The 14,360-nt window shown below is 45.5% G+C and overlaps 1 protein-coding gene across 1 annotated transcript in view; it reads right to left on the bottom strand.

The window, feature by feature from the left end:
- Positions 1-14,360, bottom strand: part of ADAM19 (ADAM metallopeptidase domain 19) — a 143,729-nt gene that overhangs the window by 57,436 nt on the left and 71,933 nt on the right. Inside the window, exons 5-6 of the mRNA XM_040345076.1 lie at positions 11,652-11,728; positions 7,088-7,259 (exon numbers count right to left, since the gene is read on the bottom strand). Of these exons, the coding sequence (XP_040201010.1) occupies positions 7,088-7,259; positions 11,652-11,728 (249 nt within the window). The remainder of the gene's footprint in view (positions 1-7,087; positions 7,260-11,651; positions 11,729-14,360) is intronic.

The following is a 14,360-nucleotide window of genomic DNA, read 5'->3' as shown; positions in this document are numbered from 1 at the left end:
CCACAATTGTACGGGGTACGCCTTTTACTTTAAATTTTGTTCAGTGTTTGTTTCTTCTTTTTCTTTCTAAACTCTAGAATTTAAGGGGTTGTAAAGGTAAAACATTTTTCCCTAAATAGCTTCCTTTACCTTAGTGCAGTCCTCCTTCACTTACCTCATCCTTCCATTTTGCTTTTAAATGTTCTTATTTCTTCTGAGAAATCCTCACTTCCTGTTCTTCTGTCTGCAACTACACACCGTAATGCAAGGCTTTCTCCCTGGTGTGAAAAGTCGTGCTCGCCCCCTCCCTTGGACTACTGGAGGACATTTAAAAGCAAAATGGAAGGATGAGGTAAGTGAAGGAGGTCTGCACTAAGGTAAAGGAAGCTATTTAGGAAAAAAATTGTACCTTTACAACCCCTTTAAATAAGGCGTAAAATCGATGGGACGCCTGTAAACGAAACGTGACTAAACGCGCGTTTACAAGCTATTACAGGCGGTTGGCGTTTCAAATGCCTCTGAACATCTGTCCTGAACGTATTTTTTTGCTTTCCAAAAAATGCTTCTAAACTTAACAGCCTAGAAATGACTATTAAATTGGTTGTAAACCCTCTCTGACATGTTTTACCTACAGGTAAGCCTATATTAAGGCTTACAGGACGCATTTAAGATGGTAGTCACTTAGCCATCCAGCATTATAAAGGTTCCATTCCACACAGACTCACATAACTCAAATTAGTAACAATGTAAATAATGAGCAATATTTTATCAGCTTGCCTTCAGAGAACGTTCATTCCATAGGGGGCGTTTAATGAAAGACATACATAGAATACAGCAGACAGATGTTATATATTCAAGTTACACAGCTTCAGAGAACACTTAGACACTTTGAGTGCAGAAGACTCCAAACATCTGTAATGTTACACCATATGGTGATTAATCAAGGGGATGTGCTGTGTTTGAAAGTTTGGCAGTGTCTAACAGACATGGAACTGGAACATAAGCCCTGTTGAGCAGGATAACAAGAGATCTCATACATGTGCTTCCTATGATGATCACTCTGGAGTAAAAAGAATGGGCCGGATTCAAGAAGCAATTGCGCCTGTGTAACCATAGGTTACACAGCGCAATTGCTTCCTTGCCCCGGCGTAACGAGTGCTCCTGATTCAGGAACCTTGTTACGCCGACTGCAGCCTAAGATCTGCGCGGCATAAGGCTCTTATGCCCGCATATCTTAGGCTGCATTCTTGCGGTGGACGCTAGGTGGCGTTCACGTTGTGCTCAGTGTATAGTATGCAAATTGCATACTAACACCGATTCACAACGTTGCGCGAGCCCTGCGTACGCAATTTACGTCGTTTACGTACGGCGATTTTCGCGCAAGGCTGCCCCTGCTATTAGCAGGGGCAGCCCATGTTACGTATACCCGTCGTTCCCGCGTCGCGAAATTTGAATTTTAAGTCGTTTGCGTAAGTGAATCGTGAATGGCGATGGACGCCATTCACGTTCACTTTGAAGCAAATGACGTCCTTGCGACGTCATTTGCCGCAATGCACGTCGGGAAAGTTTCCCGACGGAGCATGCGCTCTACGATCGGTGCGGGAACGCGCCTAATTTAAATGATTCCCGCCCCCTACGGGATCATTTAAATTGCGTGCTCTAGCGCCGAGCATTTTGCCGGCGCGCCCGCGCAATTCACGGAGCAGAAGCTCCGTGAATCAAGGGCAGCGGAGCAAATTTGCGGGGGCGCAGGGCAAAAACGTTGCCCTGCGCCTCCGTAAATAATGCGCAAATCTCTTTGAATCCGGCCCAATGTGTATACCAAGAGCTACTCTTCACAAGATTACTTCTCATGCAATACTAAAAAAAAAAAAAAATTACTCCACAGCTCACTTCAAATGATAGAGAACAAAAATATTTATTACACACATGTATATAGTGAACAAAAAGTAAAGGTGCGCTACAGCACATCACATCAATAATGATTCTACATAATACATAGTGCATGGTAAACCATGTGCTTAATCAATTGCAAACTAATAAAGTCCAATGTGACAAACCCAACACCATATAGAACATAACATAAATCTTCTAGTTTGATGCATCTTCAAATAAAATGCTTCACCACGAGTGCTCATGAGGTAGATGGCAACTCACCAGAGGTGTCTGACCACTTTTTCGAGTAGGTCAAGAAACGCTTCATTTTGATAGACCAGATGGATCCTGGGTTTACACCTCTCCACTTTGAGACTCCCTCCGGCATAGGCTGGGGATGTGGGAACAAACTCCACTAGGCACACAAAGAAGAGCTTTATGGTGTAATATGTTTTATTTAACCTCTTGCCGACCAGTCGCTTTCATCATACTGTGGCAGGTCGGCTCTCCTGCGCAAACCGCCATAGGTTTACATCGGTCTGTGCAGGGAGGCTAGATGGCGTGCCACAGAAGCGTGCACGTGGGTCCCGCAGACTCGATGTCTGCTGGCAACCCGCGATCACTGTGTACCAAGGCTAAACGGGGGAACTGCCTATGTAAACAATGGCCATCAGCAAGGCTAGCTTGCGTGACAGCAAGTCTAATGGCATTTCCTTGATAGGCTCAAATTGTTGTTTCTGTAACACAGACAGCACCAAGTTCAAGTCCCAAGGACACATAGGTGACCTAATGAGGGGAAGCAAATGAGTTGCCTCCTGAATAAACGTTCAGACCAGCAAATGGGAGGCTAAAGGCCTTTGGAAGAATACTGACAGGGCTGAAATCTGACCTCTGATTGTACTCAAAGCCAATCTGATTCACAGAGCTGACTGTAGAAAAGAGAGAATTCTCCCAATTACGTATTTCCAAGGATGCCATTTTCTGGCTTCACACCAAGCAACATAAGTCTTCAAGACCTTATGGTACATCTTCCTAGCGACAGCTTTTCTAGCATTCACTAGGGTAGACAACACTGGTCCCGAGATTCCACGGTCCATCAACACCCTGGCTTTAAATAGCCATGCCATCAAATTTAGAGACTGTAAATTGGAGTGGAATATAGGACCTTGAGACAGAAGATCGGGACAACGTGGAAGCATCCATGGCCTGTCTATTGTCAGTCTCACAATCTCCAGGAACCTGTGTCTTCTGGCCCAGGCTGGTGCCACCAGAATGAATGGAACCCCCTCTCTCCGAATCCTGCGCAACAAATGTGGAAGGAGAGGGATCGGGGGGGGAGCATAAACCAGGGAGTACTGGCTCCATGGAACCACCAGAGCATCTGCTCTGATTGCCAGAGGATCCCTTTGTTCGGGACACAAACTGCTGTATCTTGTTGTTAAACCTGAATGCCAATAGGTCGACCTCTGGCCATTCCCAACGCTGGCAAATTTCCTGAAAGACCCCTGGGTGCTGGGTGTAAGGACCATTCCCCCAGATAATCTGCCTTCCAATTCTCTACTCCTGGGCTAAAACCCTGCGCCCCTTTCAGATACAGGAACCTGTACAATTACTTTTTGTGCACTAAATGATGTAGTGCCTGAAACAATACGTTTCTTTTTGGAGGAACCTAAGGAATGCTGGATCTTAGAAACTCGGAGGTGGAATCCCCCACAACTACAGCTTGTAAGGCCCCGTACACACGAGAGGATTATCCGCTGGAAACAGTCCTCCGGACCGTTCCAGCGGATAAATCCTCTGGCGGATTTTGATCTGATGGTTGTACTAACCATCAGATCGAAATCCGCGCGGAATCCATCCGCGGTGACGTGTCGCGCCGTCGCCGCGATGATGACGCGGCGACGCGCGCGACGCTGGAAGATAAAGACTTCCACGCATGTGTCGAATCATTACGACGCATGCGAGGGAGAGGAGCGGACGGATTGATCCGGTGAGTCTGTACAGACCACCGGATCAATCCGCTGGACAGGATTCCAGCGGATAGATTTCTTAGCATGCTAAGAAATTTTTATCCGCTGGAAATCCGTCGGCTGGAATTTTTTCCGCCGATAAATGTCCGCTCGGACGTACACACCACCGGATCTATCCGCTGGAACTGATCCGCGGATAAATCCCAGCGGATAGATCCGGTGGTGTGTACGAGGCCTAAGTGCTGGGATTTTTCTGTCCCTGGCCTTGCAGCTTGCCCCTGGCTCTAGTGCCCTGTTGGTGGCAGAAGTGCCTTAGCGCTGAGACACCGGAAGAAGCAGTCCGAGTTTTTTTACAACAAGGAATGACTGGTGCTTTTCTTCACAGAAAGTAGCGAACTCTTTCCTCCAGAAATCTTTTGGATATTTGTCCAAATGATCACCAAATAAACGTTCCCATTAAAAGGGGAAACCTGCCAATAATTTTTTACAAGAAGGCTTGGCTGATCAGTTCTTAAGCCACAAAAGTCTGTACAGACAAGAAAGCTAAATGAGAAACCTGCTGTATTGAATTCTTTAAAGCGTCAACAGCAAAACACAGCGCTCGAGGAATATCTGTCTTATTTTCAGCCAGATAATCCTCCTGGTTAGGCCTGTCAAGTCGTCTGACCTGATCCTTTACGGACTGGCAGATACCAATTACTGCAAAAGCTGGCTGAATAGCTGAACTGGCCAAAGAAAAGGAAGCCTTTAATGACTCCAATTTCTTGTCAACAGGGTCTTTCAAGCCCTGTGTGTTATCTACCGGACAAGGTAAGTTCTTGTTCCAACAGAGGGTATAAGGGTAAAGCCTGTGTGGCCTGAAGGGACCCCAAAGAGGACCAGGGGGGCTCATTAACCTCTGCAAGAGGCAACTTAAAGGCAGAACGAACCATCTTGGTAAGAGTCTGCATCAAAAGCCTCTGCGACTGAGATCAGTTGAATATCTTCTTGTCCAGATTGCTCAGAAGCAGACTCATCCGCCAGGCCCTCCTCAGAATCCTGAGCTTTTACCTCGTCCCCATCCTCAACCCATTCCTGCTCTAAATTAGGAGGCTCCGGGAGGGGGATCTGTCACGCTTCTTGCCACTATGCGGGATGGAAGCAATCATGCCAGTAATCCTGTACTCTTACCGGGCTAGGCCTGAGGACAGTTCAACCTTGGTGATAAAGCGTGAAGCAGTAGTGTTGACTGTGACCTGGGTAAGGAGAAATGAACCGCTGCAAATTCATTGTTTAGAGATTGCTCTGTGTCCCACAGCTGCCTTCTGGAAGCACTGCGAACGGGCGCAGCTGTATTTGCACATGACGCAAATCTTTGTGCGCTCAGATAAAGGATATGGCACATGTGCGGCTCCGCCATGTGCGACATGGCCGCCAAACAAACTGCTGAGCACAGCAGTGCTCTTGTGAATGCACGTGCTCCATGGCGAAATGGCGCACCGTCATGCACCATCATACAGGTAAAAATCAGCCAGACACAAGCAAAAAGGTACACTTTGCAAACACCCACAGCTAGCCCAAAACTCTCCAGTATGGTCACCAAACACTGGTGTCCAACCTCTAGCTAGATTGACTGATTGTTATTATCACTAAGGCCCCGTACACACGACCGAACATGTCCGCTGAAACTGGTCCGCAGACCAGTTTCAGTGGACATGTTCGGTCGTCTGTACGTCCGACCAGACAATTTTCCGGCGGATCGGACAGGTTTCCAGCGGACAAATGTTTCTTAGCATGCTAAGAAACATGTCCGCTGGAAGCCTGTCCGTCGGACATGTTCGGTCGTCTGTACAGACTCACCGTACATGTCCGCTCGGCCGAAAGCCCTTGCATGCGTCAAAGTGATTCGACGCATGCGTGGAAGCATTGACCTTCCAGGGCCGTGCACGTCGCCGCGTCATCGTCGCGGCGATGGCACGGCCATGTCACCGCGTATTGTGTCCGCGCCGATTTTTGTCTAATGGTGTGTACAACCATCAGACAGAAATCTCCTTGCAGACACTGTTAAAAACTGAAGTACTTCCTGTATGGGAGGGGTTATATAGGGAATCACTTCCTGTCCAAGACTTTGTCTACCAGTGTCCATTCACCTAGAGATGGCGTATAACCCAGTAGGTAATGAATATTATCCTGTGTCCCATGATGTATGAAAAATAAAGTAAGTTTACATTAAAGCCCAAGTCCAGCCAAAATGTTTTGTTCATTTTTTTTATTATAAAAGATAGAAAAAATATAGGTATTTTAAGCGGTATCATATAAAATAAGTTTAATCAAATCCAATATGCGTAGAAAGAACATTATCTACAATCAACGTATGAAATTGAAACATTAAAAAAATATAAGATTGCAACAGGACTTAATTAAAAGGAAATAAGAAGCCATTTTTTTCAAGTTTGGATGGAGTAAAGAAGAGCTTGGCTTACAAACCACACACACATTATAATATAACTCTACAATATCTGCTCGATCAGCTTTAGAATTTAGCTAAGCTATCAAATCAAGCAGACCCAGGTACTACTTAATTGTTGGTAGATCTAAATAACATTGTACAGTCAGATTGCAATCTGTATAGTGAGCTTTAGAACCTCTGTCGAGTTAATTTTTTTCAATGAGATAAAAACAAAAACAAAAATGTTCCAGACCGATTTCACTGTAATTAAAAAGTGTTTTTTTTTTTTTTTAAAGCAGAACTCCATGAAAATATTTTGCCACTGCATGGGTAGGGTCCAGGGGCACACCGAAAGGCTATACTTACCCAATCCTTCAATCCTCCGGAAAACCATCCTCCCCCACATCCAGCAGTAGACTGTTCTTGCCGTCCTCACGTCCAGAGCCGGTCTATGAGTGTGATGACATCAGGGACAGTCCATTCACAAGACTGCTAGCATGTGAGGGCAGGAGTGGCAGGGAGTGATCTAGCGCTCTGAGGATTGGCGGATTAGCTAAGTATATCTCCACTCTGCAATCCCCTATCCAAAAATTTGCAGTTAACCCATGCAGTGCGGGCAGTTAAATACTCTCAGTCAGACACAACAGACCTTAATTCACCAATGGACAGTGTCAGCACTCTGACAAAAAAGTGTGTCAATAGTGAAGTGCACTGAAGAGACCACTGACATTTTGAAGCACAGTGGTCCCCTAGCCCTATATCCACTGTTGGTCCAATGACAACATACACAGTAGTCAACTATTATGATTGTCTATAAAGCCTGCATTGCACTCACCCTGTGATGAGGTTGGTTGAAGCTGGAGAAATTCTGCTTCTTACTTTTCGAATGTCCACATTTCCCTCCTGGAAGGGACAGATGTTCTGCTCTGTAAATGAGATGTCTATGGCTGTCTCCTGGTAGCGGTTCCACTACATAACTTAGATTATTGCTTACAGTTATTAGTCCCCTGTAGAGAGAAAAATCCTGTTGCATCAATGCCATTTAAAATTGTAAACACAGTACATTGTTTCTACTGTCTGCTAGTTATACCTTCATTTTGGGGTTTACATGATGTTTATATAATGGAATGCTCGTTTTCTCAGATGCAAGCGCAGGCCTCTTTGGCTCCATTTCCCAAAACTTCCTGGGTTTCTGGAGATGCTTGGGGAAATATGTTTCTCAGCTTCCCTCCCTCAGCAGATCAGAGATGCCGTATCTGATGGGGTAAAGGTAGCTGGGCAAGTGATCTGCAACCAGGTGAGTGGCCCTTTACTGTGAAACTGATGTTTGGGCAGATGGGCAGGAGCTTAATAGCACACTTCTCCCAGGACCCAGCAACTTTCTGATTGCTACCCAAAGTGTTCCAGTTCCAGCTGGGTGGCTCATCATTGTACCTGGGCCCTAGACCTCTCCAGCCATTTGCCTGTGTTAACAGAGCTACCCTGGACTTCACTGTGGGGGGGACACAGGGTTATAAGGATAACTGCAATCAGTAGGGATTCTCAGCTAGACTCTGAGTTGCTAAAGAGGCTTTTAGAGACTATGCCACAAAATCCCTAATTGAGTCACAGACACATGTTGTGAAGAGTCCCTGTAGCTTTCATAATCTGTAATGACTACCAGGAAGGCAACTTTACAAGTAAGGTCTTCCAACAGAATATCTCCAATAGGTTCAAAGAAAGGTCTCTGAAGTACAGAGAGCCCCAGGATGGGATTCCAAGGTGACACTGGAGGCTGAAATTAATTTATATGAGCCAACTCGCTGAAGAAAAGTCTTGATTAGAGATTGCAAGGCAGAAAAGGCCAACATTTGAGTGACAGAGTATTTTCTTGGCTTGGCTTCCTGTTCTTGCACCAGGCAAAGTAAGCCTTCCATGTGCAATAGTAAATCTTACTGGAGTAGGATTGTGTTGCTCTGAGAAAGGTGGAAATAACAGAGTAAGAAATACCCCTATCCTTTAGGATTTGGGTTTCAACAGCCATGCCGTTAAAACCAACAACTGAGATGCAGGATAGAATAGGGGGTTTTGGGCCAGTAGGTCTGTTCTCTTTGGAAGAGGCCATGGCTTATCCACCAGATGTCTGAGTATGTCTGTGTACTATGTTCTTCTGGGCCAATTTGGTGTGATGAGAATCACTGGAACCCTTTCCTCCTCTATCTTGTGTATCAATCGAGGGAGTATCTTCATAAGAGGAAAGACATAAACCAGGTTGAATTGAGCTCAAGGAGTCACCAGAGCATCCGTTGCAGAGGGTAGCGTGTCCCTGGTCTTGACCCTGGGGGCCAAGATATTCACATCTGCTTTTCCCCAGTGATTGTAAAGTTTTTCTTTTTTTTTTTTTTTACATAACAAACATGTTATGTTTGCCTGCTCTTTGCAAGAGTTTTGCACAGAGTGACCATCGAGTGCCCCCATGGATTGCCGCATGGGGGCACCCGTGCAGACGCGCTCCCAAGAACTGCTGCTGCATCCATTGACACAGACAGCAGGACTCGGCCCGGCACCCCGGCTCCTATCTCACTGGATTTGATTGACAGCAGCTGCTATCAATCTATCCAATGAGGACTCGAGACAGCAGATGGAGATGTTGGGCTCGTGCTCGTCGCTGGAACGATCGGGCTCAGGTAAGAAAAAGGGGGGCTCTGGGGGCAGCTGCAGCGCAGCTGCATTAAGGATTTACCAAACAGGTGTTCACCATCAAAAGGCATGCGTACAAGAAGCTTTTTACAAGAAAGTTCAGCAGACCAAGTTGTTAGCCACAAAATCCAGTCCATATGCACAGAAATAAGGAACATTCTAGAGAGCTGGCAAATCACATTCTCTAGAGCAGGGATCCTCAAACTACGGCCCTCCAGATGTTGCGGAACTACACATCCCATGAGGCATTGTAAAACTCTGACATTCGCAGACATGACTAGGCATGATGGGAATTGCAGTTGCTAAACAACTGGAGAGCCATAGTTTGAAGATCCCTGCTCTAGAGCAGGGGTCTCCAAACTGCGGCCCTTTCGTAGCATTTATCCGGCCCTTGGGGCACAATTCCTCCCACTGATATAAGACACTATTCCTCCCACTGACACAAACAACAAGACACTATCTTCCAAGGAGGGGCGATTACCTTTCAGGATTAGGACAGTCCTTAAAAAGTGCCCAATCAATCTGTACATGTATTAAAAAAGGCACTTTGGACTTAGCAAAAAAATTACCTTGTCAACATGCTTCTGCTCTTTCAATTTTCAATCTTTCGCTTGGTGTTGAATCATTGATCAAACTGTACCACTTAAAGAGGAACTTCACCCAAAAGGGGAAGTTTCACTTGTTTCCTCCCCCTTCTCTTTACCATTTGGCACTTAAATTTTTGGGGGAGCAGGTACCTGGTTTTGACAGGTATCCACTCCCACCTCCACTCGGATAACTGTGGCAATTCTGACTGGAAGTTCACCCCCCCTTCGCCCACATGCTTCTGGGACACATTACAGGTCCCAGAAGACTGCGCAACCAACCACAAAGCGCAGCACGGCTCACACAGTGCAAGGTATTCACAGCCGGTTAGTTAATATGCTAGCACTAGGGACTTGAAGCCCAGTGAAGAACAGAACAGACTCCAATGAGGACAACGCTGGACAGGTAAGTGTCCTATATGTCAGAAGCTACAGTATTTTTTCGCTGCTGACTTTACATTTTTTGCGGGGGAAACTGACACTCTTCTTTAACTACACTGGAGGTGAGGGACCTGGCTATGGTATCTGGCAGAGGTGACTGGACAATAAGACTAGCTGAACATAATTACAAATACTTTTGGTATGCAAGACAGTTCACAAATATGGCATGTAATTCAACTGTGCATTTAGCTTTCTGTTTGGAGTTCCCCTTTTGAGACGTAAATTAACTCAATCATAGAGTCCTCCAGGCCATCCTTTGCCCAAGACCAGGCACTTCTTTCCATGTCATGGCTCAGGCCTGTTTTTTTCCACACTCCAGCCCTGCAGTCTGTACATCCATATGAAGTGATAAAATCTAATTTGCCACATGCCTTTAGTATGGAGCACAGTCACTAAGGCCCCTTTCACACTGGGGCTATACCGTCGGAATTGCGGCTGTATTCGGCTGCTATCAGTGCCGTTTTAACCCCTGCTAGTGGCCGGAAAAGGGTTAATACTGCCAACAATGCACCTCTGCAGAGGCACATTGCCGGTGGTATAGCCGTGGTTTCCCATTGCTTTCAATAGGAAGGAGCAGGAGGAGCGGTAAACACACCGCTCTTCTCACCGCTCCAAAGATGTGGCTGACAGGACTTTTGGAGTGGTCCTGCTAGCGCACCGCTCCAGTGTAAAAGCCCTATGGTTTTCACACTGGAGAAACAGCAGCCGCTGTTTAGGGTAGGTTTTCAGGCGCAATAGCGTCTGCAAACCACTCCAGTGTGAAAGAGGCCTAATACTTTGATCTGAAAAAAAAAAAAGTATGAGGGTGCACCTTCCAGGGTAAGGGGGGGGGGGGGGGTGGAATTCAGTATAGAACAGGAAGGTGCCATAATCTGGACAGTGAGAGGTAAGAATGATATAAAAATTGATGAGGAGGACCAATGAGGGTGGTGTGGAGGTGCTGTGATTGGTAAAAGTCAACTTAGGCTTCGTACACACGATAGGTTAAACAGAGAACAACGGTCTGATGGACCGTTTTCATCGGTCAAAACTGATCGTGTGTGGGCCCCATAGGTTATTTAACCATCGGTTAAAAAAAAGCCAACTTGTTTTAAATTTAACCATCGGTTAAAAATCCACGCATGCTCAGAATCAAGTCGACGCATGCTTGGAAGCATTCAACTTCGTTTTTTTCAGCATGTCATTCTGTTTTACTTCACCGCGTTCTGACACGATCGTTTTTTTAACCGATGGTGTGTAGGCGTGACGGACCCTCAGACAGCTTCATCGGTTAACCTATGAAAACGGTCCATCAGTCCGTTCTCATCGGATGGACCGATCGTGTGTACAGGGCTTTACATTTGAAGGAAGGTTAGTGGTGTAACCTCAACGTCTAAAACAGCTTAAACTGAGATAAGATCACAAGTAAATCGTAGAAAATGTATGTTCATGAAATAATAACATACAAAACTTTTATAAACCACCTGAGCAGCCAGTTTTTTAGAATGTACAGGTGTCTTAAACATGATGGAAGAGGAGACCCTTATGAGCCAGTGAAGTGAACAGAGGAAGAAGGATTGAAGATAAATTGGCTGGTAGGAAAAGGGTTCATTGCTCACATCATGGACTCAATAGACATGAGGCAAACCTCCAGGGGAGGCTTCCAATTGCATTTCCCAGAAGGAAGTATATTTAGCAGTAGAGAAGATTGTATACCTGATTCCTGGGCAGGTGCTGACTGCTACACTGGATTCCTTCTGCCCCTGAACAACTCCGTGGTAATAGCAGTGGTCCTAAAATCAGATCAGCCAGTCAGTACAACGAAAGGAAACACTGTCAGAAAGGTTTGCTATTAAATTGCATTAAATACACTAAATAGTTTCTATAGTTATATCTCCTGCCCAACACTCATTTATTTAGATACAGTACATGTAATTTAGGCATGCTTCTCAGGCTAGGTTCACACTGGTGCGATGTGGGAACCACAGTGTGGGTTCCCGCAATGCATCTGAATCACAGGCAGTTCACGCTGCTCTCTGTGAACCTCTGCAGGAGTTAATATAAAGTTAATGACACCCCCAAATCGGTCTGCACGGGTCTGAACATCAATGCGATCCAATTCCAGTGCGAAAAAAAAATAAGAAGGGCCCTGCACCGTTTTGGTGCGAATGTGTTACGATTTCAGCCATACAAACTATCACCTCAGTTACTACCATTCCCCCCCCCCCCCCTCAGTTGACGTATACCTTTGGAGTCTGGTAGATTCTCTAGCCCCTACAAATGCGATACACTGTTATAAATCTGTCCCCTTGTATAAGCCCACCTATTCCAACAGGCAGGCATTTCCAAATTTGATAAAATGTGGGGTGGATGGCTCTCCTCCACTTCTACCATCTTGGATTGAATGAAAGTATTTTTTGTAATTCCTTAAAAGTAGCATTGTTTAGTTTCTCCTACCTGCTCTCGTGTTCCTGTACATTAGGATGCTTAGGGCCAGATTCACAAAAGAGATACGACGGCGTATCTCCTGATACGCCGTCGTATCTCTGAGATACGATTGTCGTATCTATGCGGCTGATTCATAGAATCAGTTACGCATAGATAGCCCTAAGATCCGACAGGTGTAACTGTGTTACACCGTCGGATCTTAGGCTGCAATTCTAGGCCGGCCGCTAGGTGGCGATTCCATTGCGGTCGGCGTAGAATATGCAAATGACTAGTTACGCCGATTCACGAACGTCCGCTTTGCCCGTCTATCTAAATTTATGTTGTTTCCGTAGAGATGCGTCGCGTAAAACTAAGGCTACCCTCTAGGTGGTGTAACCAATGTTAAGTATGGCCGTCGTTCCCGCTTCGAAATTTTAAATTTCACGTCGTTTGCGTAAGTCGTCCGTGAATGGCGCTGGACGCCATTTACGTTAACGTCGAAACCAATGACGTCCTTGCGACGTCATTTAGCGCAATGCACGTCGGGTAATTTTACGAACGGAGCATGCGCAGTACGCTCGGAGCGGGAACGCGCCTAATTTAAATGGTGCCCGCCCCATTTGAATTAGGCGGGCTTGCGCCAAGCGGATTTACGCTACGCCGCCGCAAGTTTACAGGTAAGTGCTTTGTGAATCAGGCACTTACGCTGTAAACCTGCGGCAGTGTAACGTAAATGGGATACGTTACACCGCCGCAGCGTAACGTAATTCTATGTGAATCTGGCCCTTAGTTGCTAGTCGGGTCTGCAGACCCTTACCTGGTGTATGGTGTTCTATGTGAGGATTGCACTTTACTGGTCACAGCTTTCTTTCTTACTGTGTTTTATACTCTTGCCATAGGGCAGGTATTGTTTATTTTTGAAAGAAGAATGTCTTTGCTATTCTGTACTGTTATTTTGCATGTAATGTTGAATTTTAAATCTTTTTTGTTGAAAAAAGAAAACGAATGCTCCCACCACATCTAAAAACTGCTAAGCTGTAAAATATTATATTTTTATTCTTAAAGGGGTTGTAAAGGTACAAATTTTTTCCCCTAAATAGCTTCCTTTACCTTAGTGCAGTCCTCCTTCACTTACCTCATCCTTCCATTTTTCTTTTAAATGTCCTTATTTCTTTTGAGAAATTCTCACTTCCTGTTCTTCTGTCTGTAACGACACTCAGTAATGCGACACTTTCTCCCTGGTGTGGAGAAAGCCTCTTGAGGGGGCGAGCAGGAGTGTCAGGATGCCCACTAATACACAGCTCCTTTCTCTATCTGCAAAGTAGATAGTGTCCTGACCCTCCTGCTTGCCCCTTCCCCCCTCAAGAGGCTTTCTGCACACCAGGGAGAAAGCCTTGCATCACTGTGTGTAGTTACAGACAGAAGATCAGGAAGTGAGGATTTCTCAGAAGAAATAAGGACATTTTAAAGCAAAATGGAAGGATGAGGTAAGTGAAGGAGGACTGCACTAAGGTAAAGGAAGCTATTTAGGGATTATTTTTTTTTTACCTTTACAACCCCTTTAAACCAGTGAACTGAGTCAGAGCAGTAACTCAGCTCCACCTTCTTGCTCTGTTTGGGGAATGCATATTTTTTAGCAGTAGAACAAAGAGTCTGAAAGCAAACATCAGTAATTGTAATGGGTGCACTGCAAATTGAGAAGAATGACAAGTTAAAGTCCAATTTATTCTAATAAACACAGGTAACAGCACATTTTGGGGGTCAGAAGAATGCCGTTTCATCAGGGCTATAACAATGATGAGATTCCTTCAAAGGGAGCTACTTTGTCCAATTGCCTGTATGTCTTAGGATATGATCAATTGTGCGTATTAAAGTAGTACATTAAAACGTTCCCAGTGCCACCAGGGATGCCTACCAGTGCCATCTACCAGTGCCACATATCAGTGCCAAATATCAGTGCCCATCAGTGCCGCTTATCAGTGCCACCCATAAGGACCC

This window comes from Rana temporaria, chromosome 3 (assembly GCF_905171775.1).
Source record: "Rana temporaria chromosome 3, aRanTem1.1, whole genome shotgun sequence".
NCBI lineage: Eukaryota > Metazoa > Chordata > Amphibia > Anura > Ranidae > Rana > Rana temporaria.
This window is presented reverse-complemented; position numbering and strand designations above follow the sequence as displayed.